We start from the raw sequence: 23,802 nt of genomic DNA, 5'->3' as shown, positions 1-23,802 counted from the left end.
GATAAACTAGATCCATGACAAGGATGGAGAATTATAAATCATGACTGGAGGAAAAACAGTCAGACTAAAGGAAATGATGCACTAGTCTTCAAGTTCCAAATTGTTCAAAACAAGTCTTTGCATTTTCACTCTCTCTCCCCTCTCTTTCTTGCAATGCAGATGGACCTCCTGCTTTCAGGGAGCAAAAGCGAGAGGCAGCGAGGTGGTGGTGGTGGGGTGTCTTTATGGGAAACGTTTGTGACCAGCATGACAGCTCTGCTTGATGGATGGGCCGCCTCCATCTGGTTGCAGTGCATGTAATAAATATCCATGCTCGTGTTTGACCTCTCTCACTTACCAGACACATCTTTCACTTTTGGGACATCCAAGGGGGACTCACAATTATGCTCTGCACTCTCCACTTGCTGGGATGTTGGGGATAGCGGCTCTGTTTATGGGCCACAGCCCAAGGGCAAAGAGTCAAAAAAATAGATAGCTGTAAACAATGCTTCCGCCGCCAGGAGAATTCTCCAGCATTCAATAACCTTTAACACCTCCTAAGCCCTCATCTCCCTGAGCTGGTTGCGTGTGCCCAGAATGCACTGCAGTGCCGCACAAACCGCCTCCATCCTTTGGCCAGTGATTTAGCTTGTTGTCTGGGTAAAGGTTGAAAGATCAAATGCCAGCATCTGCACAAAACTTGCAAAAGAAAAAAAAAAAATTAAACAAAAGAAACAAAAGGTGAAAAATATGACCAAATAAAGTCCAATTTGCCCTTCTAAATTTACCAACCTGTATAAATGATTTAAACATCTATCATATGGAGAAAGGTTATTGTTGAGAGCAGCTGGACTTGTATTTGAGCTTTTCTAAGGTCACACCAGCCTAGTTACACTTTCACCACAGTTTGCTAATGTAGATAGAAGGAAAGCATTTTTTTTTTAAAGACAATTGTTACTTTTTAAACACTCATATATAGTAGTTGGAGTTTTTGCTCTTGACAGTGACCCTGTGCTTTACTGTACAGCTCTTCAGTAATAGAAACACTGCATCAGCCATTGGATTTTAATAAACCTTGATAATTATGAGGCTGAAAAGCTGAGTGAATTGTAAAGCAGAGGGCTAATGAAGTGCCTATGTGGGCAGTATGTGAGAAATAACCTATAACCTATTAAGAATCAGCCCAACTCCCTCTGCCAGAGTCCTGCCCCTGATTGAATTAGTGCACTCTTTAATTACTGAGCATCCAAGATGGGAGCTCTGAATCTAATTGAACTTTTTCATGCTTGCTGCACCCCAGCCAAACAATTTGTTCTGTAAAAAATTGAATTAACAGTCTCACTTTGTCTACCTTTTTTTCCCCTATTGATTTCTGTAGCATTAAGACAGTCTCAGGAATTTCCAGGCCATAAAGAATCAAATCGCACCACATTTTTCACAATAATGCATATGTTATAATCGTAGGGAGAGCTTACTTAAAATTCAATCCACTTTGGCATCATTATCATGTATCAACATAATAAATGAGCCCTTCAGAGCATGGTAATTATAATTTGATAAATCATCAGCAGAAAATTAACTGGATGTCAAAACATTCATTGGAAAGGGTGATGAATGGAGGATGATTGTGGTGATGAATTGTGTTAATCTGCGCAGTATGAAGCCAGCGAAATGGCTAAGCAGCCCAAGATGGATGGGCCATAGAAGCTGCAAGGTCAGGACACACAACTGCAGAATGGAGGGAAGAAAAAAAATAGGAGGGAATGAAAAAGAGAGAAAAGAAAGAGGGACTTGCTTTTTCTACTCAGAGCTTTGTGGGTCTTCTCACCACAACAGTTTATCATGGCTTTTAGCACTGGATTTGACAGTGAATTTGATGCAGTAGCCTACTGTTAAATGCTGTTTTAATAAAAACGGTAAGGATGATCATATTGATTGTGGCCGGGTGATATTAAGAGAAAAAAAATGTAACATTATTTCATGATGAATGATTTTAATAATTAAGCTAACATAAATTTGATTTCATCCCTGAAGCAGAAATGCATAAAGGTCACAGGGATGGGCTGTGTTTTGTACCCTGTTTTGATTGTAAACGTGGTATTCTTTGTTTTAATGAAATACCATCATGGAAACTTAAAGTTTATATATTCATGTTTATTCTGTTTATATTTATGGAAAAATGGCAGTAGAATGACAAGCCAGCAAAAGCAAAGTGATGCTCTGGGTAACGTTTTGCTGTTCTGCTGCTGAACATTGCATTTGGGTTTAACTGACTGGTTTGTACAGCTTACTTAAACATTGTTTTAAAACATCTACACCCCTCAAATGTAAATCTTGCTTTCGCATCCTTTTAAAGATTAATGAGCCCTTCCACATTATAAACTATGCACAGAAATGTTTGAGGGACTTTCCAACTTCTCTCCCAGATTCCCTCGATTTCAGTTTGATCAATCATGAAAACATTAAGATAATCTGACCTCTCAATCCCCCACCTTACAACCTCCAGGAGTTAAGAGAACGTGGTAACCTTGAAGTTAGAAAGAACTTGGGGGGAAAGGACCTCTCTCTCAGCATCAGCTTTACATTTAAACCCGCAAATGTGCTAGCTAGTACCCATGCTACTATAAAGTTAGCAGAGAAGGGTGCAAGTTTGACACTTAAACTCAAACAAAATAAAAGAAAACCCTGAATTCTTGACCACAGAATGAGGAGATTCAGCTCTGTTATGATTTTAAGGGCATTCTTGTAGCATCATGGGCTCATTTGTCCACTAAAACTGAAAAATGTAGTACTCCCTGCAGCAGTGGTATAGTGGTCCCTCAAAAAGTGGGTGTACTCTAAAATTTGTACCCTTGCTTTAAAAACAGAAAAAAAAAACCATAGTTCATAAAACGCTGTTTCAGAAAATGTGACAAACTACTCTATTTAATTTACTTAAAAAATCTATCAGTATATTTGCTCATTGTCACATAATTTCTGCTCTCCGGTTTAAGGGCGGAATAGTAATGAAATAACTCAACCAATACTGGAACAGAGACTAGTGAGAGACAGGCTTATAGACATATTAACATATATCTTTATTATGTTCAGGCTAAAGTTAATGCAGTTGATGGCTAACTGCACCAGTGTAGCATGTGGGCTGCTGGACGACGTAGGTACATGTGTAGGGATGTTTGTAATTGTAAAAGCAGCATCACAAGGGGTTTAAAAGTGAGTATACTCAATGCTGACTTAAAAAGAAGAGGGTATACTATGTATACCTGTGTATACCCTGAACTAGAATACTGCTCTGCAGTTCTATAAAGCTTTTCATCCTACTAGAAGTGTCCACTTCAATGACATTGCTTACATTCGGGTACAAAGGGCTTAAATGGTTGATATGAAAATCAAGTGTGGGCTTTATGGTTCACATATTTCAACCCAATTGCTTTGAAAAAAAAACACACCTAATGGGCAAAACGCTTTTGGAAGCAGTGTTTCATCACTTTTGTCTATAAACGTGTACACGAATGTGCATTTGAGCCTTATTAGAAACATGTATAGTTGTTGTGAAATTGGATTCTTGTGCAGTTATACAACTATTATACACCTGAAATGGTCAAGCTTGCTTTTGTTTTTGTTGTTTTTTGTTTTATTGTTGGGATAAAAAAAAAAAGAAAAAAGAAAACTCCCACAATACCTTATTTTGCCTGATTTAACGTCATGCCATTTTTATGTGTAGTTTTCTCTCTGACATTAATGGCACACATACAGCTCAAGTCAGTCACTGCTCTTTTTCTCACACTACACTTTTTTTTAACCCACATTAATACTGACTTGTGGGGAGTATCATTACTTATCTTCTGGAATACCTTAAGGATATTCCATAAATTAGGCTTAAGAGAAACTCCTAAAATCTCTGAATCCTAAAAAAGCTAAATTAAGTGGAGTTATTAGTTTATGTTAATTATTTATCACAATTCTAACTTGTGAATTTAATCAATAAGTAAGTCAGCATAAGTGATATGTTTTTGTTTAATTTCTATCTGCTTTAAAACACTAGTACATTTTATTACATTTTTCCAGGATCACATGATGTAGAAAGTATCTGTATAGATGAAACCATGGAAAAAATGTAAATATAACTCCATTTTTATTCCATAATATGCCTTTTTTTTATTTTAGTGTATTTCCATCATAGGGATCTTTAGCATCCTCCCATTGGTGAGATTAGAAGAGCCTTCACTGATGATATTGAAGGCTAGTTCAACAAATAACAGTAATTACACATCACTGCTTCTGAAGTGTGACAAAGCAGACAATGTTGCTTTCATTGAATTCATTATGTTGACAGGCAGTACATCCTTTTTATTTATTTTCTATCCATATGGTCAAAGTGAACATGCAAGGACTGACAACTGTGTTTTAACATTATTATTCTCCATTTTCTGGCTTCACATTGTTCGTGCAGCACTCCGTTTTCCCCATTTTTTTGTGTTAATGCTTGTCCATATATACCTGACCTTAGCAAGAAGTATGCATCTGCAGTGGTGGTCTGTTTTTAAAGTGGCTTCATCACACAGAGATCAAAAAGTCCCCCCCCCCCCCCCACATCTTGTGTCATTTCTAGCTGGGAAGTATTAATCTCATACAGAGCTTCAGACACCTCTTATCTTCCTGGCAGGTTGACGTGTAAGGAGGTATTTCGTCTTGATTCCAACAATGAATGCAGCACACAGGCTATCACTTGGTCCATGCTGCATATGGAAGAGGTTAAATCACACCTCCCTTTCTGTGACTTCCATTTTCATTTGTGCTCTCTCCATTCACTCTTTTCAGCCTCTTTTTCTCCCCCCTGGAAATTATCACCAGCCATGTCAGGAGCTGTGTCATATGAAGGGGGAGAAATGTCTCACACTGCGTCTTAAGATTTTGATTGTCTAAATGACACAGAATCTCATCTTCTTTTCTGATGCTGCAATTACCCATAATCCCCTCTGTCATTCACAGACTCAAGGTTAGTATTTTATATCTGGAACAAGGAGTAAAAGAATTTGCATTCGGGGGATATAACACTAAAATGTACTGTGTTACGCACATTATTATTATTATTATTATTATTATTATTATTATTATTATTATTATTATTATTATTATTATATTATTAATAATATTATATTATTAAAAATGGTTGCTTAAAACAGGATGTGTTTAGTTTAAATGCACAGATGGCTTGTTTTGGAGAAAATCTCAAAACGTGAATGATCTGACTGAACCACAAACAAATACATAGCAGATGACCTTTCCTCTACATTTTTATAGCTTTTTACGGCATCTTGTTCCAGCTTATGTAGTCTTAGAAAACAATATTCCCTTATATTGGCCTACAGAAAACAGACATAGTCTGTCCCTCGTGAAAAGTGTGCTTATAGTTCCAATGGTCCATCATCATGCCCCATTTTACTCCATCATCCCTGATATTCCTATATGATCTCGGAGTTAAACAGTATATCTTCCCATCTTTTTTACCCCATCCCTCGAGTACAGTGTTCTTCAAAGGTATATATTTCATTGAAAAATGACAGCCGTGACACCATAATTGACCTGAGAGGTTCCATCTAACTCTTTTGAAATTTTCTGTTGTTCATGTGTGTCAACTAGATAAAATGATTCCCATTGCCACCTTTCTGTGGATTTCCATTTGCAAAGACAGCTTCCTTGACTGACTTGCACTGGCTCCATTATCATTTAGCTTCAATGTCGGGGATTGGAGGGTAAGGTGTTGATGAGGGGTCCTCCATTATGTGAAACAGGTGCTTGTACGTAAGCCCCTGAACATTAGGCGAACATGTGGAGCTTTTAAATGCTTAGTTGGGATTTGGTATTCTCTATGAGTAATGCTTTCCCTCTCTGATGGACCGTCTAGTCTGTCTGTCAATGTGTCATGGTTTCATGGAGGCAAAATTGGTTTTAGGCTTTCATTAAATTTGCTAATGACTCCCATAACGTTCATATTATTAAACAGGAAATTATCAGGAGGGAGAATTTAATGTACATTTTAACCTTTGAATATTATTTCATCTCACAAGTTGTAGTTATTAGTGTCTAGTTGAAAATTAAGAGACGCCTTTATAATAGTATATCAAATCAGTATGGACAGAGTAGAAAAGTGCATACAGGCCAAATTTTTGCCTTTATACATGGTGTTTTTTATGCACGTATTAGTACCATAATAAATAATTCTATTTTGTTGGTTTGCTGTTTCTACTTTCGCACTAACTTTAAATGCTGTATTGTAGCCTTTGTTGGCTATGTTATAACTGCTTCACCTGTTTCCATCCAGGTTTTATTACTACAGTATTTCTACCATATTAATAAATTCATTTTAAATTCACCTTTAAAGTAGACTGTGCAAACATTTCTCGAGTATGAAGAAAAAAAAATTTTTTTTCAACTAATTTCTTTTTGTTTTTGCTTTATTTTTACGTGTGGCTGGAGAGTCATGCTCTGTTTCTGTATGCCATGTCATATTATTAAGTTTCATGCTTGCTCTGTGAACCCGAGACATATTTTCTCCTTGCCTCTGGCTAATTGGGAGATTTTTAGGACTGTCTGTATACACAGTCTGATATGCCCAAATTTGTCAGTGTGCTGGTATGCTGCTTCTGGGCTGTACGTTGTGTTGTCAGTTTGGAGCATGTTTTTCAGAGCGACTTGTTATCAGATTAATTAACACTATATTGACAAACTGTGCTAAGATTGCATGATCTCTTCTCACTTTTGGAGGTACAATTTTTCTTGCTATTTCAATTAAAATAGTGATAGGATCTTTTCCATGTGCTCAAGTGGAAAGTGAAAGGTAAAACTCTAAATGGCCTTGCTTTTTTTTTTTTTTTTAAATTGAAATGGGCCCTAAAAGAACTTTTTATTAGAGTGGTGTTCTGTGTGTTGAACAAACGTGACCCATGTGTTTATTTTCTCTTTGTCCGAGCTAACAAAGTAGAGGCAGGCTTTATTTGCCGAACTAAAAAGACTTCAGGGGAAGCGACACTTTGGGGGGGTAAAGCTGGGAGGCTAAAACAAGCTTTAAAGAAGGTCCAGTATTACTCAGGTTCACTGGTAAGCCTGTTGGACATCAGCTTTGTTCTTCTCATGGGCTCCTTATTAGAGTCCTGATGCGGTTGTCCCCTCGCATGTTCCTCTTGTACCTCAGCTGGGCCAATTCGATGGCCTAAGTGCTCAAATTGAGCCATTTTGTCTCACTTTGAAACAAACTAGGACTTATTATGTGAGTGTGTGTGTGTGTGTTTTTGTTTTAAATTCATACCCCTCCTCCTTGTCTCCCTTCCACGTTGGCCTTGGTCTATGTAGGTTGTCAGTGCCCCCTGCCTTTCTCTGCTCTTAAGTTTGAAGCGCTAGCTTTGTGAGGGGTCAGTGTTTCTACTCCAGCAGTGTCAGCTTCAATCTGGGGCGATTTGGTGTGAAATGTGTGCCATGGTGTGGGGGCTTGCAGGTCAAAGCCCCAGTAATTGATGTTGCTTATTCATCTGCTTTTCCTTGTCTACTCTCACCACAGCACAGCAGCCTTTTTTGTTTGTCTAAATTGTTTGAAGATTTACTGTAGGTCTTAGGGCTCTGAGAAGCATTCCCCTGCTGCACTTTGTCTGTGTTCCTACCTAGCAGGGGGTTCAGCACCAGGCCACACAATAGTGCCTGCACAAAGGAGGCTTTCCCCAACACAAGGCCTGGAAGACATAGCATAGCATGATATTGAGCACTGGGCGACAAACAATGGCTTTGGCACAAAGGAGCCTTCTCTTAAGACAGGATTCAGAGGACATCTAGCATGACAAGCAGGGCAGCTCTCACTGTAATTAGCCATGGAGCCAGCCTGGCCAATGGCATTATGAGATCAGTGAACTATCTGTAAACAGCGGTGAAAAAAAAATCGAAAGGGTGAGATGAAAGTTGATGCAAGTTTGGTGTTGTGATGCATTAAACCTTATTGTAAAAGATGTGGCTCTACATAGGAAACGGTTAGAAAGACCTGTTTGAAAACCAACATCCCTCGCTGGCTGAATACTTTCGGTCTGCTGATTTCTTCTGCTTCCGTTCATTCGGAGAAACAGTACCTGCTTGTTGAAGTGTAGGATGAAATGCTGGATCTGTTTAACCACAAAGAGGAGCATAATGATGGAGCCACGTTTAATCTGGCCCTCTTGCATGTCAGGCGGCAGCATGGGTGGTATGTCCTCCGGGGCCTTTGAAGAGGGCCGATTTGGAGAAGAGATTTGGATCATTACACAAGAAAGAACACTTCATAAGTACTGAAGTGAGTTGGAGAAATGACGGTTAATGATGTTGACAGCAATTCACCTCTGCTGAATTACAGAAAGATTTGACTCAACTTGCCTTCTTTAATGAGCCTCACTCTGAAAAGGTAATGGGCCAGCAGTAAGAAAAGGAAAGCGGCAAGGAGAGGAGACACTGGAGAGAAAGTGAAGGATTTTTTTTTTTTTTTTTTTTTCCTTACATCACAGCCAATGGTTTATACTGGGCAGATTACCATACTGCCCTTTACACCATCATCGCTTTATATACATCGTAGTTATGATGCCATCATGTGCTGGTTTTATTTTGAAGTCCTTCCTCATTAACAAGTAATAAACCTTATGAAAAATGGAAGTGTAGTAGAATATGAAGTAAGATATTAAAATTAAGGAACAGGAATTTGAATTAAGATTTCTTTTTTTCTTTGTACAAAGCCGCTCCAAAGTAATTCCTGAGAATAGATTCAAATTTAGCACGTTTATGTGCTAAAATATGTCAACTCCCACTCCTATGTCAAGCTATGATTCTGGAAAATCAAGCGTATACCCAGACCGCCTGGTAAATACCCAACCAACGTTTAGACTCACCTGGTGGTTTTATTTAATCAGATGCACACACTTGCTCAGTCGGCACACCACAACTTGAAAGGATGCTGGATGTGTTTGGACCCGGCAGGTAGTAATTGTATTAATTTGCAGCGGGGACTGTAATAAGAGATAGAAATGTGTTCTACTGTGTACCACTTTGACCACTACACCACAGGGATATGTATTTTGATGTGCTTATGGGACCAGTCTGTAAACTGCTGTCTAGGTTCAGGAGTAACTGGTTGTCTGTCTCTAAGCGGTATTAAAAAAAAAAAAAACGGTGGAGATAGATAGATAGGTTGATAGATAGATAGATACTTTATACTTTATTTATTTTTGATGTATTGAATGGAGTTGGTTTGTCTTTCTGTCTATCTGTCTATCAGTGGCATAAATTAAAGAGTTATGGACTAATTTCTATCAAAATTTTCAGGAAATCTCAGAAGTGGAATTTGGAGGAAGTGATTCGGTTTTTGGGGTAGACTGGATCACTGCCTGCATCCAGGACTTTGTTTAAACGTTTCTTTACTATGTAGAGAAAGGAATAATGTTACCATCTGACCTTTTAAGTCAAAAGTGATGCCCACAGTCACTGACAAATGAATAAATGCAATGGCTTGGCGAAGGTCTGCACTCTAAAGCTTGTTACATACGCCACGAGAAGCGAGAACTTTTTTCTTGTTGTCGAGGCCCTGAGAAGAAAATTACGTCATTTTGCTCTCGCAGACGCGTTTGAAGACAGTTCCCAACACACTGGGCTGGCAGAACTTTTTTCTTGCGGGGCTCCGAGAGGTATCGTGTGATTGGTCGGACAATTGAGGTGGTGCTTCCGCGTTTCTACTGTTGCAGGTAAAACGGATTGTTTTGATAAAACAGCTGATCAGGGTGGTGAGAAAAGACAAACATTTTTACATGTGGCATTGAAACACTGGGACCCTGCCGCGGACGAAGTTGCTCGTTAAATATGAAACTAGAAAACAAGTTCTTCATTTTCACATTTTCGAACAACTCTTGATTTTTTTATAAAAATCCGTCCGTAACCTTTTGATTTATTTTGAGCACAAAGATGCCGGGTAAAACATAATCTCCTTGGCGGAGGTAACAACCGGGTTCATAGTACATAACCCGGTTGTACTATGAACAACCCCCCCACCCCGTGCTTCTCATGGAGTATGTATGGAGTATGTATGGACCTGACGAAAAAATTTTTTTTTTTTCCCTTTTCTTGCACCTCGAGAGCAAGAACTCAGTTCTTGTTTCTCGTGGAGTATGTAACAAGCTTAACTTTTTCATTTGTTTTATATTCTGTTATTCATCCTCATATTTACCTCTCCTGTCTGTCACTGGACCTTTTATGGGCATTAAGGGGTGTTTACTTAGTAAATTAGGGCCAGATGCAAACAATTATTTAGTCTACAAATGTGCATAAATCTAATGGAGGTTTGTTAAAAAGTAAGTACAACTTGAGGACAAATATAAGAAGTTGGTGACTGACGCTCATTCCTACCATGTTTGTTCTATTGTACCTTGCTTTTTAATAGTTGCCGTTGCGAAACTGCCAGTAGATAACTAACTTTTTTTCTTTTGATATTGTTTGTTTGTTGCTTGTTAAAACCGCTGCACTTAAATGCAGTTAAAATGTTTCATGATGTGAAAAGTTTTCTACTAATAAGCAATAATAATAATTATTATTTAAAGTGATTTTTTTTATTGCAAGCTTTATTTAATTGCATGCTGCTTGAATCCAAAAACCCTATTTATGTACTACTAGAGCAAGGACACTGATTCTGGCCTACAGCTTGTTTGCTGTTTCTAATCCTTCATGTTTATGTGCAAGTTTGTGACAAAAACCTTAACTGACAGCGTGACAGTTGATTTGCAGCTCTATTTTTTTTCCCCCACATTTGACTGTCATTCCATCAAAGTACTATATCTGTCGATGTCTTTGAATGTCTCACGCTGAATGATAAATATGTACATCCAAACTGGGATTCAGTGCCAATTATGCATCGACGGAGATGTCACCAAGAATGTAACATTTAAATTAAAATGAAGGCATTCAATTTCAAACTGCCTTGTGCAGTGACATCTCCTATTATCTCCCTTCGTTGTGTAAGACAGGACAAAAACAACAACGAAGAAAGCAAAAACTATCTGAAAGGTCAAATCAATAGCTTTGCTTTGTCTCACCCCCTCTTTTTTTTTGTTTTTTGGCACACCTCCATGTCAATCACGATGCCTATTTATAGGTTTGTGAGAAGCAGAACATGCTTTCAGGCCCTGAAGAACCTCCAGGTTCAAGCTGCACTCGGTGTTAAAAAAAAACATCTGTAACCGCAGTTATATCAGCTCTTTCATGCTGATTTTACTACACTAGTATCATTATATCATGCTGTACATGGAACTTCAGCCAACTCAGTGGCACATGAAAAACAAGATAAAGCCTGATACTTCAGTTGTCAGGGATACTTGTCTAATTATCACTTTTCTGCGTGCTCTCTGTGTTAAGATTATGTAATTATCTTTTTGAAACACTGGAATGGCATTGCATTTCCTTTGTATGTGTATGTGAGTGCGTGTGTGTGTGTCATTTCTGAGACACTGGTGTACCTGACACTCAGCAAGCCACTTAATAATATGCTAGAAAGGCAGCTAATTATATCACCATAATGGCTTGATGAAAGCAATAAGGCAGGCCGCGAGAATGAGTGAAAGCACCGTTAGGCTGCTCAAGTTGTATCTTTATCACAAATTATTGTTATCCCACTAAATAGGAAGTCCTTTAATTACAAATGTGTTTATTCATTAAGCCGCATGCATTTGAGGGCCTTTATGTTTGCTATTATGCATGTAGCAGCTTCGGCTGAATGATATAATTCTCTGCAATCATATTTTCAACAAATTGAATTCCTTATCAAGGTAATTACTCTATGTTTACAAGCCCCCCCCAAAGCTAGGATATCCCAATTAAAGACTACACCTGTTCTATTTGTGGGATTTGTATTTGTTACACGTGTCATTACATTTTCCCCTGAAGAGCAGAGGTTTGTCAGCGGGGAAGAACCACCACTTAGACCCCTTACTGGGCTTCCAGATTTCATCCTGCTTCTACAAATGTTCCAGGCAGACTGGTGTTGTCTAGTTATAGGATTCTGTACAGAAAAGAGGCAGGAACACAGCTGACACATTCCTCCGCAGGGCCCGGGGAGGGGGTAGATGGGGTAATCTGACGGAGGGCGAGCCTGAGCACCGGCAGCAGCATCAACATCAGCTGTAGACTGCTTTCGAAACTTTTTAATTAGCACTAATTACCTTTGCAGGAAAATGTTGAGGCTTGAAAGGATTTGTGTCAGCAAGTGGGAGATCAAAGATTGTGGTGCTGTGCATTTTAATCTGAACACTGAGGGGTAATAGGGAGCTGTTTGTGTGTTGGAGAGAGGGTTAGAGGAGGAAAATCATCCCAGGTGGTCCTTGAGTCGTCTACCTCGAGTAATGCTGTCTACAAATCACACCGCAGGTTCTGTCACATTATAAAATTTTCCACTAATATAAAGAAATTAACTTTAGTTTTTTTTTTTTTTTTTTACTGTTGATTTGAATTATGCTTTGCCTCCCCTCACTTTGTGTAATTTCGCCCCCTTTATCTGCATGCATGCATTCCTCAGTGTCAGCGTGTGCACGTACGCGAGAGAGTTTCGTGTACGCCGCTTCATCAGACTGACAGGCTTTTCATAGAGGTGGTTTTTAATGCATGCCTGGACATCACTGTGGCAGGGTCATCCATCAGACATCAAGACAACATCGATCATTTGCCATGAAGAGAGCGCGGAGTAGTGATTATTTGCTATTAGGTGGATGCTGAGGCATACAAATGGCTGGCAGTTGACAGTTGAACTCACTCCAACGTAATGTGGGTTGGCTCCCCCCCTCTCAGGGAAATGTTGACAAGCACTGAGCCTGAACACTGTAATGACAGAGTGTACAGGCAGACAGGGCGCTGAGGGATTGTTCCTCACAGATTGCAGCGTTTGTTATTTAATGCATTTTCTTATTCTATTTTAAAGACAGTACATTAGTTCATTTGACAGTACATGAGTTCAAGCAAAAATACTTTATATTCAGTCACGACAACAAAAAAAAAAAAAAGGGCATCGTGTAGCATATTTATCGCAGTTTGCTTCAGCTGATTGTCCCCTTCAAGGTAATTTTATACTTTTATACCCACATTTAAAGATGTGCTTGCTTGTGCAGCATGCGTGTGCTTGTTTGTGCCGCATCGATGTGCTCACTGACTGAGATGCCATCAGCGAATTGATTTTCAGCTCCCGTTCACTGAGAGAGGAGGATGTTTGTCATGTGGATAGACAACTAATCTTTCAACACAAACATTCAGAAGACACATGGCCATACTGTGAGCACAGTCCAGGCGCTGTGAGGAGGGAAGTATTGTGCAGGCTATGATGATGCATCCTGCAGCAGTGATGTATATCACAATGTACAGTTTCAGTGTTGTATATGGGAAGCAGCTGTCATTCCTTCTTGCTGTGGAACAAAACTCACTTGTTTAAACTTTAAAAGAGACATCAAACCATTCTGTAGATATATCTTTTTTTTTCTCTCTCTCTTTGTTGGGAAATTACTCTCTTCCACCTTTTCTGTTGGGTCATTGTTAGAGCTTAGACTTCATCCCAGGACAAACTGGGGTCAAGCAAGGCTTATAAGGTTGGAGCTGACAGCAATGTCTGTCAAGTCCTTATCCTTTGGGTAGGTTTGGTCCAGGGTCATTAATCAGACAGGGATTTGAGGTGCAACTGGAAGCATGGGGGGCAGGTAACACTGACCTCAGTACAGTGGCTTTGATTTTGTCAGCCCCCTTTTCCTTATGTGTGTGTGTGTGTGTGTGTGTGTGTGTGTGTGTGTGTGTGTGTGTGTGTGTGAGGGATGGTGTGTGTGAATTGATAGGATCAGTCCCTGTCTGATTCACAGTGCTCTCAACCCCTCTGCCAGCACTAATGACATTGAGAGAGAGAATATTAACCTCACACACTCAGCAGGAACATCCACAGGGGTAGTCTATAACTCAGACGCTGTGGGTATTATCATTCACACAGAAACTAGCTTTACATTTCTGTCTGACACTCTGCGCTGTCGACATTTAAAAAAAAAACAAAAAAAACTGAATCTGCACTTTGGAAATGATGCTACATGAAACACAGTAACAAGCGGTGATGTTTAACTTCCTTATCATAAAGAATTTACTTAATTATGTTTTACAGATTTCTTCTTTGCTTGGATTTCTTCATCCACTCCAAAGCATTTTTTTTTTTGTTTTGTTTTGCAAGTGATGTAACCCTGTGTAAAGTAAAATCTCTCATGCCACCTCCTCTTGACATCTTTGTAGTTTGCAATACTTTAACACATATCAGGAAAAAGCACGGAGCAATTCTTAAAACAGATTAGAATGAATCCACATAAAGAAGAGATTTGCTGGCGGCATGGAATATGCTCTAATGATTTGCATTGCCATTAATAGTAATTTGCAGCTGCCTGGGAGGAGACATGTAATCCCCTTTCCATGTGTAAATTAACATGCATTCATAGAAGGGTATGTGTGTCCTGGACGTGTGATCTTTAAATGACTGCCACCTGAGGCCTGGCAAAGTAGAAAGAGGAGTGCCACACTGAGAACTGACTGTCTACATGTAAGCAAAAGAGAGAAAAAAAAAGGAGAAGAGGGTGGGGGTGAGAAGGGGAGAGCTGTAGGGGGGATGGAGACAGATCATGACAGTCTAATTCACCGTCGCCATCAGAGATTCATGTACAGGCTCACGCTAAGGCCTTAAACTGTAGCTGGAGGGAAGAGTGCTGGAACAGACCCGATCAGTGGCGTGTGGAGGTGGCAGGAGGTATGTTTGGGGGGGGGGGGGTTTCAGGGCATCAAACTGCTTTTCAGATAATGTCATTTATTATCAGCTAATTTTGATAGTGTTTTGATGCTTTATTTTGGGATGTTTTTCCCCCCCCGTTTGTGTGTGTGTGTGTGTGTGTGTGTGTGTGTGTGTGTGTGTGTGTGTGTGTGTGTGTGTGTGTGTGTGTGTGTGTGTGTTGTGGGTTAAAGTGGTGAAATTTAACCGTCTATAAATAAATTCCATATTTTTTGTTCCTCTGTTTGCCAAAAAAATTGAAAAGCTCTCATAATATTATGCTTTTAATTCTCAACACAGCTCTATTGCTTTATAGAAACAGTTACAGCATGTTTTGGTGGTCTCTTTTTGCATTTTAACTTTGAAGAAAGCATGTTGGTAAAAAAATTGTCCCACTTTTGTGCATAACTCAGCTAGCTGCACGCTAAAGCCAAAATAAGTATACCACAGTGTAGAAAGTGACAAGAGCCACCAGAATATTTCTGTACTATTTAAAGCTGAAAGGCTCTTTTTGCTCATTTTTTCTCTCGCCAGCCCCTCATCTATTCACCTTTTTTATTAAGTTTATTAAAACCAGTCCACAAACAGTGGTTTTGCAGGTCCAGTTCCTTGTTACCATTTATTACACAATCATATCCTGGCAGGCCATCTGTAGTCTGCTCTGAATAGTCCATTATGCACATGTGAAGGCCATCAAGGCCTAGTATTGGTCAATTCATGAAACATTTATCAGTCACCCTCTGAACAGGACGTCACTTTGCAGCTCTGGCCCCTCTTTGAGTAAAAACACACTGCTTTCTCGTCCTAATGTAACTTTGAGAGGGCATCAGCTGCTGAGCTGTGGACTGCAGCTGAGAAGACTCTCCAGCTTTTTAATATGCATGTCTGCTTTTTTTTTCCATAGGTGTTACACTCAGAGACTTTAAGTATTATAGTGCAAGCAGCAGCAGGGAGGTTGCTTCTGTGATCCCCATATTTCAGAAAAGGACAAGCCTTTCACGTGACAGCTCTATAATGCACGGCTCACACACACTCAACATTTGTTCATCTCCTGAGTTCATGTAAGAGAATAAACATGAATTAGTTTAGGCAACAGCTGCATAAGCGTCCAATGAAAGGAAGGGAGACTTTGTAACTGAGGTAACGGAGCCAAGACTGCTGTTCTTCATTTTTCATGTTCTGCCTGAGAATATCCGACATGACACTAGTGCACACCATTGGCAATAGTGACTGACATTTCAGCCAATAATGGTCGAGAGTTTTCTTCCCTCTGTTGTCAGCAGTGGTTTATCAATCACTATGTCTGCATCAGTATTAGTGTATTGATCTGGGAGGGCCGCTCTCTGGGTCAGTGTCTCCTCTCCAATGTCCTTGTCTAGTTTCTTACACACACACACCCTCCCCCTCTGCTTCCTGTGTGAGTTTCTGCTCCATCTAAAAATGAATATATCTTCTCTCTGTGCTCAGTAGACTGGATATTTGCAGATAATAGTGGTTTCAACACATACATAGACTACTTATGCAAGCTCGGAAGCACGTACGCTGATGCACACAGTGTTGTGTGATGTATAATGGTGGGCTTACACAGGCTAAGTGGTCGTCAAAGCGTAAAGACAGCCTGTGTGAAGTATTAGCTCTGACAATGAGGCTGATCATAATTATCTTAACAAGGAGAGGATTCATCGCCTCACCTCGTTAAAGCTACCGCCTCTATGTCTCTCTCTCTCTCTTTCTTTCTCTCTCTTGCTTGGAGGTTTCAGAAAATGCCATTTGATCACACGTGAAAAATCTTATTTTACTAAATTTGTACTGAATTGCTGCACTTTGATGTGAGAAAATTGTGTTTCATACAGTATTTATAAGACCGTCTCCATCTAGCTTATTATAAAAAGATATCTGCTTGCTTTTCTAAATGCTATACGTGAACAAATATGACAAAGGATGTCATCTGTGGAAATCACGATGGATAAAACATGATGATACCGACTTCCCTGAAACTCTATGTACATTACAGAATCTTTTCATTTTTCTTGCCATTGCAGCAGCCTGTGAAGGAGTGGATTTAGAATAGAATCAAATCTTAAAAACGTTGTTTTTTGTGTATTCATAGTATAATTAATGTCTGTGTACTTTGCCTTTTGTCAAGTTTCTGTGGTATATTTACTTAAGTTGGTTTTTCTCATTAGTTTAGTTAAAAGCGACACTACTGCTCTTTGTTATTACTGTTTTTTCAAAGGCAAAGTGTTTTTACTGCAGTGCTTAAACTTTGTTAGTTGTCCAAGCTGCACATTAAAAAAAGAAACGCTTATAAAAAGTAATGAAACCAGCGATGGGAGTCTGCAAAGGGAGTACAGAAAGCTGGAGAGTATTAGAAGTTCAATCCCTGCACTGTAGCTAATGCTGCATGGAACTCAGTGGCTCTCCCCTGGCTGTGAATTTAACTGATTAAATCAGCCAGTGCACGCAGTGGTGGTGACATGAAAACAACAATTAATAAGGCTCCCTCCTGTTCCATGCGGCTCCCTTTAACCGAGCAGCTAATAACATAACCCACAGGACTGCAGCCCATCATGCTCACACATCCACACACCCACGCACACATACACAGGTGGCAATAGTTTGTTTGGAGCCTTTGTTCACTGTAAATGAAATAATGTTCATCCAAGGCAGTAGAAGTTTGTGGCGAACAACTCATTAACAAAGATTATATTTGTAGATTAATTGCATGTTGCTGTGAATTCCCTGTTAGTTCAACACAGCAACTAGAGAAGTGCATAAATTGCATTTTCTTTTGGTTGCTTTAAGTCCCAAAACTTGTTCAAGTCTATGCTTTATTGCTATTTAAACACAGTTGAATATATTTTGGATGTGATCCAGCCAAACAAAGAACTTTTTTTTTTTTTTAAATTTCCATCATAATCTATTTCAGTAAATTGAGCAGTTTACACACAAAAAAAGAATTGATTGCCGTACCTGAAAAAATAGTTTGTTCTTGTACTCTTTAGAATGAATTAAACTCCAGCTCAATAAGCCTTTAGAAACATGTTTATAAAAGAGAAAAATGAGAGAACAGAATATTATTCATCTCTCCTACTTGTGCGATAGCCAGACCTGATAAGAGGTTTTCAGCTCTGCCAGCACACCAACGAGGTGCCATTAGCTGTTGTTTTGAGTATCAAGTATGTGTGTTTTCAAAATTCTGCATGTTTGCTCAGTCTGGCTTTTGTACAAATCAACAGTGAATTTGCTGAAATGCACTTTTCCACCCGAGAAGAAGATGGCTGTAACCTTTTGCTTTGTTGTTGATCAAAGTTGCTGGCGGGTTTTCTTTTTTGATCATTGCAACGCTCCTAAAAAATATGGAAAAGTCTGACAAAAATAGTGTAATGAAAAAGATTTACATGTATTTCTCTATCGATTCAAAGGAAGAATTAACCTTGTGGTATTATCTTATTGTATTTTCTTGCTCTTTGTTGTATTTAAAGTATTTAGAACTAATATTTCTATCCCGTTGTGCATCACCACACTGCCGTCTATGTACAGATTGTCATCCTCATAGTTGATTACTATAAAAGCAGTAGTCTGCTATAGTTGAACCCAAGTTCATCCTGTCATAATGCAACATTCTTCACTGGAATTTGATATCATTAATTTAATTTTATGCCTTTGTTTTAGAATGTAGTTTTGAAAGTGTCGATTTATTCAGATAATGATTCTGTCGTATGAACTATAAGGTTTGATTTTTTTTGATATTGCACTTTAAATGTCAACAAAGTCTCCCAGGACACTGGATGCTGACAGTGTGAAGGATTAGACAACACACACATTGCCTCTGTGCAGCTTCTATGGGTTGAACTTTGCCGGGTCCTAACATAACTTCTAACACCACCGTTCTGTCATTTTTATGCCTGTGTTAATGTGTGTATGTGTGAGAGAGACGGGGAGGAAAGGAGCTGAGGTGACCCCTCACCTCTTTGCACTGTGTCATAAAATTGAACGGAAAAGCAAAATGCTTCCTTAAAAAGTAAGAAAGGGAAAAAAAAAGGGAAGAAAGAAAGGAGGGGAAAAAGTTCCTTGATGTTCATCCCAACACTAACCCCTATCACGAAACGGTAGCAAAAAAGTTTGCCTCCTATTCCATCTGTGATTGCGAGCGTATTCCGGTTCCTCTGAGAAAATGATGGATGACAAGTTAAATTTGTGTCTGGGGAGTGAAGGTGAACTGTGACAGAGTGATTTGTCTTGGGAATGGAGGGTTAGGGTCAGGCGAAACTGGGCGCCTCAAGGCACAAGACATTGACAAATTCATCCTGCTCGCCGCATTTCTGAAGCCTTTTGTTTTGAATCCTGGCTACTCACAAGTGACCCCCATCGCTCATCCTGCCAGCCGCTGAAGGATGCTTCACCATGCCAGGGGAGCTCAGCACCACTAATTCTTGTCATTCACTTCACTGACAGGCCCAGACCTATAGTCTTGTGGTGTATGAAAGAGAGAGGCTGAAATATTTATTTCTGGACAATAACAGCTGAGCAGATTCGGAGACGTAACAGTTTTCCTGTTTCCTTATCATTACAGGTCGCTGGCAGGCCTCAAAATGTTCACTGAGCTGGAAGAACTGATCGTTGACAACAATATGCTTGGAAATGACCTCCAGTTGCCAGAGTTACCGAACCTCCACACCCTGACACTTAATAAAAACCATATATCCTTTCAGGAAAAAAAAAGAAAAAACCTCATATGTGTGTTGTAAATACACAGGTATTAATTTGCTTGCATTGGTTTTGGAATCAGCTGTTTATTTGGCTTTCATTAATTTTAACGGTACAGTCCACTGTTGTCTCAAAGAGCCTGTTTGTAATGTGATGGCTTTACAGGAAGTACTTTGTGTTTCCAGAGAGTACAGGAACTTGGCTGTCACAGCTCCACACATGACTAGTTTCTGAACCACAGGGACCTCTAGTGGAGTCAAATTCAACAGTCAACATAACAGATATCTTTTATTTTTCAGAGAATAAAAAGTATTTGATCAAAACACTATGCTAAGACAGAGAGATATGACAAAGTTTTTTGTGTTTTATCACATCAGTTTAGTGATCGAGACATTTCGTACAACTGTTTAATCAGAACTTTTCCATTAGAATCCATTATGTCTTTTTTTTTTTTTTAATGAGAATTTAGCATTACATTTTGTTCCTAAATACACCAGCCTGCGCTCACATTTTGGCTCACTAATGACAACAAGCCTCTGCATTGTGCTCGCCAGCCATTGTAAACATGCAGAAGGTGGAGGTCTGCACAGTCACCACAAATATGAGACGCTCACTTAAGATGCGTTGTGAGGCTGTTTATGATCAGTCGTAGAAGTGTGAACTTCCTCTCTAAGCCTCAGAGCAGGTTCAGCAATGTGTCCTGTTTTCCTTTGGTTATGCAGATCCTGCTGGGTAACGACACTTATGCTCTCACACATTCACACACACACACACTTCTAGAGTCAACATTAAAACTGGGACTCCTTGAAGTGTGCATCTGGGACTGTGTGCTGAGTTTGGTTGTGAAGTGGTCGGCACATGCTAATAGGCCAATTATGTACATCCTGTCGTGGCGCAGTGCCATTTTAAAGCTGCAGCACAGCATTAGTGCAGTTGTATTTTGACACTTTGGGGCTCAATTTTCCAAGTGAATGTATTAGTGATGAATGTGCCTGCTTAGGGGCTGTTTGTTTTTTCCACGTTTCGCGAAAAGTTTTTCCACAGCACAGCTCTGAGAAGCACGGACTGTTTGAACCACAGGGCATCCATCATTTTGTCACTGTTCTGCACCCGGCCACCTAGGAAATGAAAGAGATGGAGAGAAAGAGTGAGAGCAGGAGCCAAATTGTGTCAGTGGTAGATGCCAAAGCCTGCACCTTAAATTGCCCCTCTGTCTGCCCAGTCTCACAAAGCCACTGACTAGCCTCTTTGAGCACCTCGGTAAATTTGACAGTGACGTGTTTTACTGCAGACAGGCCTGGGAGGGGCGGTGCGGGTAGTAAATGCTAATGTAATTAACAGCGCTAGGTCCTTGACATCCGCCCTTTGACACCTGACTGATATCGAGGCCCTGCTGGAACACTTGGCTGATGTGACCCCATCACTCAAGTACCTAAGCCTGCTGGGAAACGAGGCCTGCCCCAACCAGCTGGTGAGCCCGGATAAGGATGAGGATGACTACCAGAGATACAGGTCAGTTATTACATCGACTTGTCATAATCTCATGCATGTATGAAACATTTATATTAAGACGGGTCATTTGCCTGGATGCGTTTCTTTTTCATACTGAAGTATTTAGTAATAGATTTTCATAAGTAATGGATTTGGAAATGTTCCTTCTTTTTTAACCACTAGCCTATGCATTTCATAACCAGACTGTGGATTTAACCGCATCACTCTAAAAGCTTTGTCAACTGGCCCCCTCTACACTCCAGTTTGCAAAATGGATTTCATGTGTGACTAGTCAGCACCACAAATGAGTGTTTACTACCCTGCCTTACCAGAGCAGATGATGCATTAAACATCAAGCGAGGCCTCAAGCCATGCAATATGACCACCATTTGTCAGGGTCCTTTACATGAAATGCGATAAAAGGCGAAAAGCACACTCTCTTTTGTCTGTTTTAGCCCTAAGTGCTTGTTTCTGACTCTGCTTTTCCTATTAATCATTTATCACCCATGCCTTTCTTGAATAATCTTTCTACTCTTTTTTTTTTGCCCCCTCCTCATCTCCCTCCCCTTCTCTCCCCCTTTCTCCCCCTTTCCCTCTTCTTGCATGCTTATCTTCCTGGCAAGGAAAGCTGTTCTGTTTTGACTGACAACGTCTACGGTCCTGTAATGTAATATTCATAATGTGTCACATAGTAAAACATCAATTTGAGCGTGATGCAGATTTTGTGGCTGACAAGGTTAGGCTGTGTGCAGGTCGTGACAGCACTGGCCTTGGGCAATAAATACCCAGCCCAGTGCCTCAGGAGCTCTTGGTCTCTCAAGTGAAATACCCTGGTGCACTGCTTCTGTGCCCCAATTAGTGCAGTGACATAGAAATATAGCATTCATTCACACAGCATTGTGTAGGGCACAGGGAGGTTAAATGTTATCTTGTTTGTTGACGACTTTGCATATACTCAGCGGCCATTTGCAGTCTAATAATAGCACAAGTGATCAACCCCGTAGAAATGTATGTTTACAATCCTTAGTGGTTGTGTAACATAAGGTGTCAATTTGAGAAGGTTTTTACAGATATGACAACTTTTTTTTTTCTTTTCTGCATCTGCTATGAATAGAGATGAATAGATTTTTATGGGACATTCTAACCTCTCACCCTGTGGAGTGTTATCAGTTTGTACGATCTGCTGTTGTGGCAGATCAAAGAGGAGTCCGAGGTGCCTCAGCCACCAGCTGTGCTTTGTGCTCTCTTTTTTTTTTTTTTTTTCTAGATGCCAGTGCAACTGCAAAATAATTACCCATGGAGTCTTTTTTTATTTCATTAAAAAAAAAAAGCAAAGAACTTTTTTTTCTGAGACATGAAATGTAACACTCCATTGTAATAATTTGACATATGATATTTGCATGTTCTTATAATGAAACGATTTATTCCAGCAGGTTTCCCAGGCACGGATTGTAGTGAGCGACTATGTAATTTTATACTCTAAGAGAAATTAGGTTTTTTTTTCATTCTTTAAAATAACTGTTAACTAATTTGTCAAACATTCCCTGTAAAGAGTATAGTTTCTCTGATAAACTCTACATGAAATTTACAGGTAAAGGCAGAATAATGTAAGTTTATTTCACAAAAAACACATAAATATTGAAGTTGAACCATCAGATCTCCTCTCATTGAGGATTTGGGGACTTTTTCTTAGAAGGAATTCCTCTCAAAACCTGGTAATGTTCATGAATGATGCATCATTTTGCCTTCAAATGTCAAAACACAAAGTAGCAAGTTTTTAATAGTTTATTTTAATGTGAACATAATTAAATGAAATACTTATTTGTTGTTCATGTGTATTTAAAAACATCAAGAATTATTCCACAGAAACAACTGCTAAATTCAGCTAAAATGAATGTATGAAATGGCTAAATAAAGGATATGTAGCATTTCTCTCAGTCATCACACCCCATCACTGTGCCCCTGCCACCATGGCTCCTTGCCTCTCCTTTGCTTTCTTATCCTCCCTCTGTGGTTGGGGTTGAATCATTAATATCCCGAGTAGCAGACAGAGCCTTATCATCTGCTGTGACCCGGTGATGGTAGGTTGCCTATGGTGAATAACCTCTCTGCTTGTCTCCCAAGGGCATCTTCACGTTTCATCAGGGAAATGTCCTGAACGAAGTCCTTTTACAGGGTTATAGACCCCGGATGGGAATGGGGCCTCTCCAGTTTGAGTGCTACTGTGTTCATCAGAAAATGGGGTTCTTGTTAAAGGGTTAGAATAAGGTCATTTTAGCCTGTCATACTGTTTCTCCAGGAAGCAAGTGAGGACCGTGTGATAAATGTAGATTTTTACTCATCTCTTTCTGTCAAGAAGCATCCTTCATATTTTATGTTTGTGTCCACTTCCATTAGGCGTCTTTTTTTTCTTTTTTTTTTTTGTCTTTTAATTTGCATGGAGATATTTTCTGTTCCCTGTCAGTCTAAATCTGATCCCTGCACCCCCTCCTTATTATCCTCATGTGTTGAAAACTTGACACAGGCTTTGCCATCTCTCCTCATCGCCATCGCCATCATCAATTTGTCACAGCTCTTTGCGCACAGGTCTTGTCTGTGCCCATATCCCCGTCCTTTCTCACCCTCCACTTAGGTGCTGCATGCGTGTCCTTTTTGGCTACCAGCTCAGCCCTGACATACTGGTTCCTCTAACCCTGCCTGCCAGTGAAAGGATCTGTTGTCATCTATGTATTCCAGCCATTATCTTTTGACGTTTCTCTCCCTCCCAATGAAAGACAGAGAGTGTCTGAAAGCTTAAAGAG

At 39.7% G+C, this 23,802-nt stretch overlaps 1 protein-coding gene across 1 annotated transcript in view; it reads left to right on the top strand.

Moving 5' to 3' along the window:
* Positions 1-23,802, top strand: part of lrmda (leucine rich melanocyte differentiation associated) — a gene marked incomplete at its 5' end in the record, with an annotated part of 247,071 nt that overhangs the window by 152,199 nt on the left and 71,070 nt on the right. Inside the window, 2 exons of the mRNA XM_079248651.1 lie at positions 19,377-19,503; positions 20,883-21,022. Of these exons, the coding sequence (XP_079104777.1) occupies positions 19,377-19,503; positions 20,883-21,022 (267 nt within the window). The remainder of the gene's footprint in view (positions 1-19,376; positions 19,504-20,882; positions 21,023-23,802) is intronic.

The sequence above is a fragment of the Telmatherina bonti genome, assembly GCF_933228915.1.
Source record: "Telmatherina bonti genome assembly, chromosome: 11".
Taxonomy (NCBI): Eukaryota; Metazoa; Chordata; class Actinopteri; order Atheriniformes; family Telmatherinidae; genus Telmatherina; species Telmatherina bonti.
The sequence above is the reverse complement of the archived record's forward strand: the minus strand, read 5'-3'. Positions and strand labels throughout refer to the sequence as shown.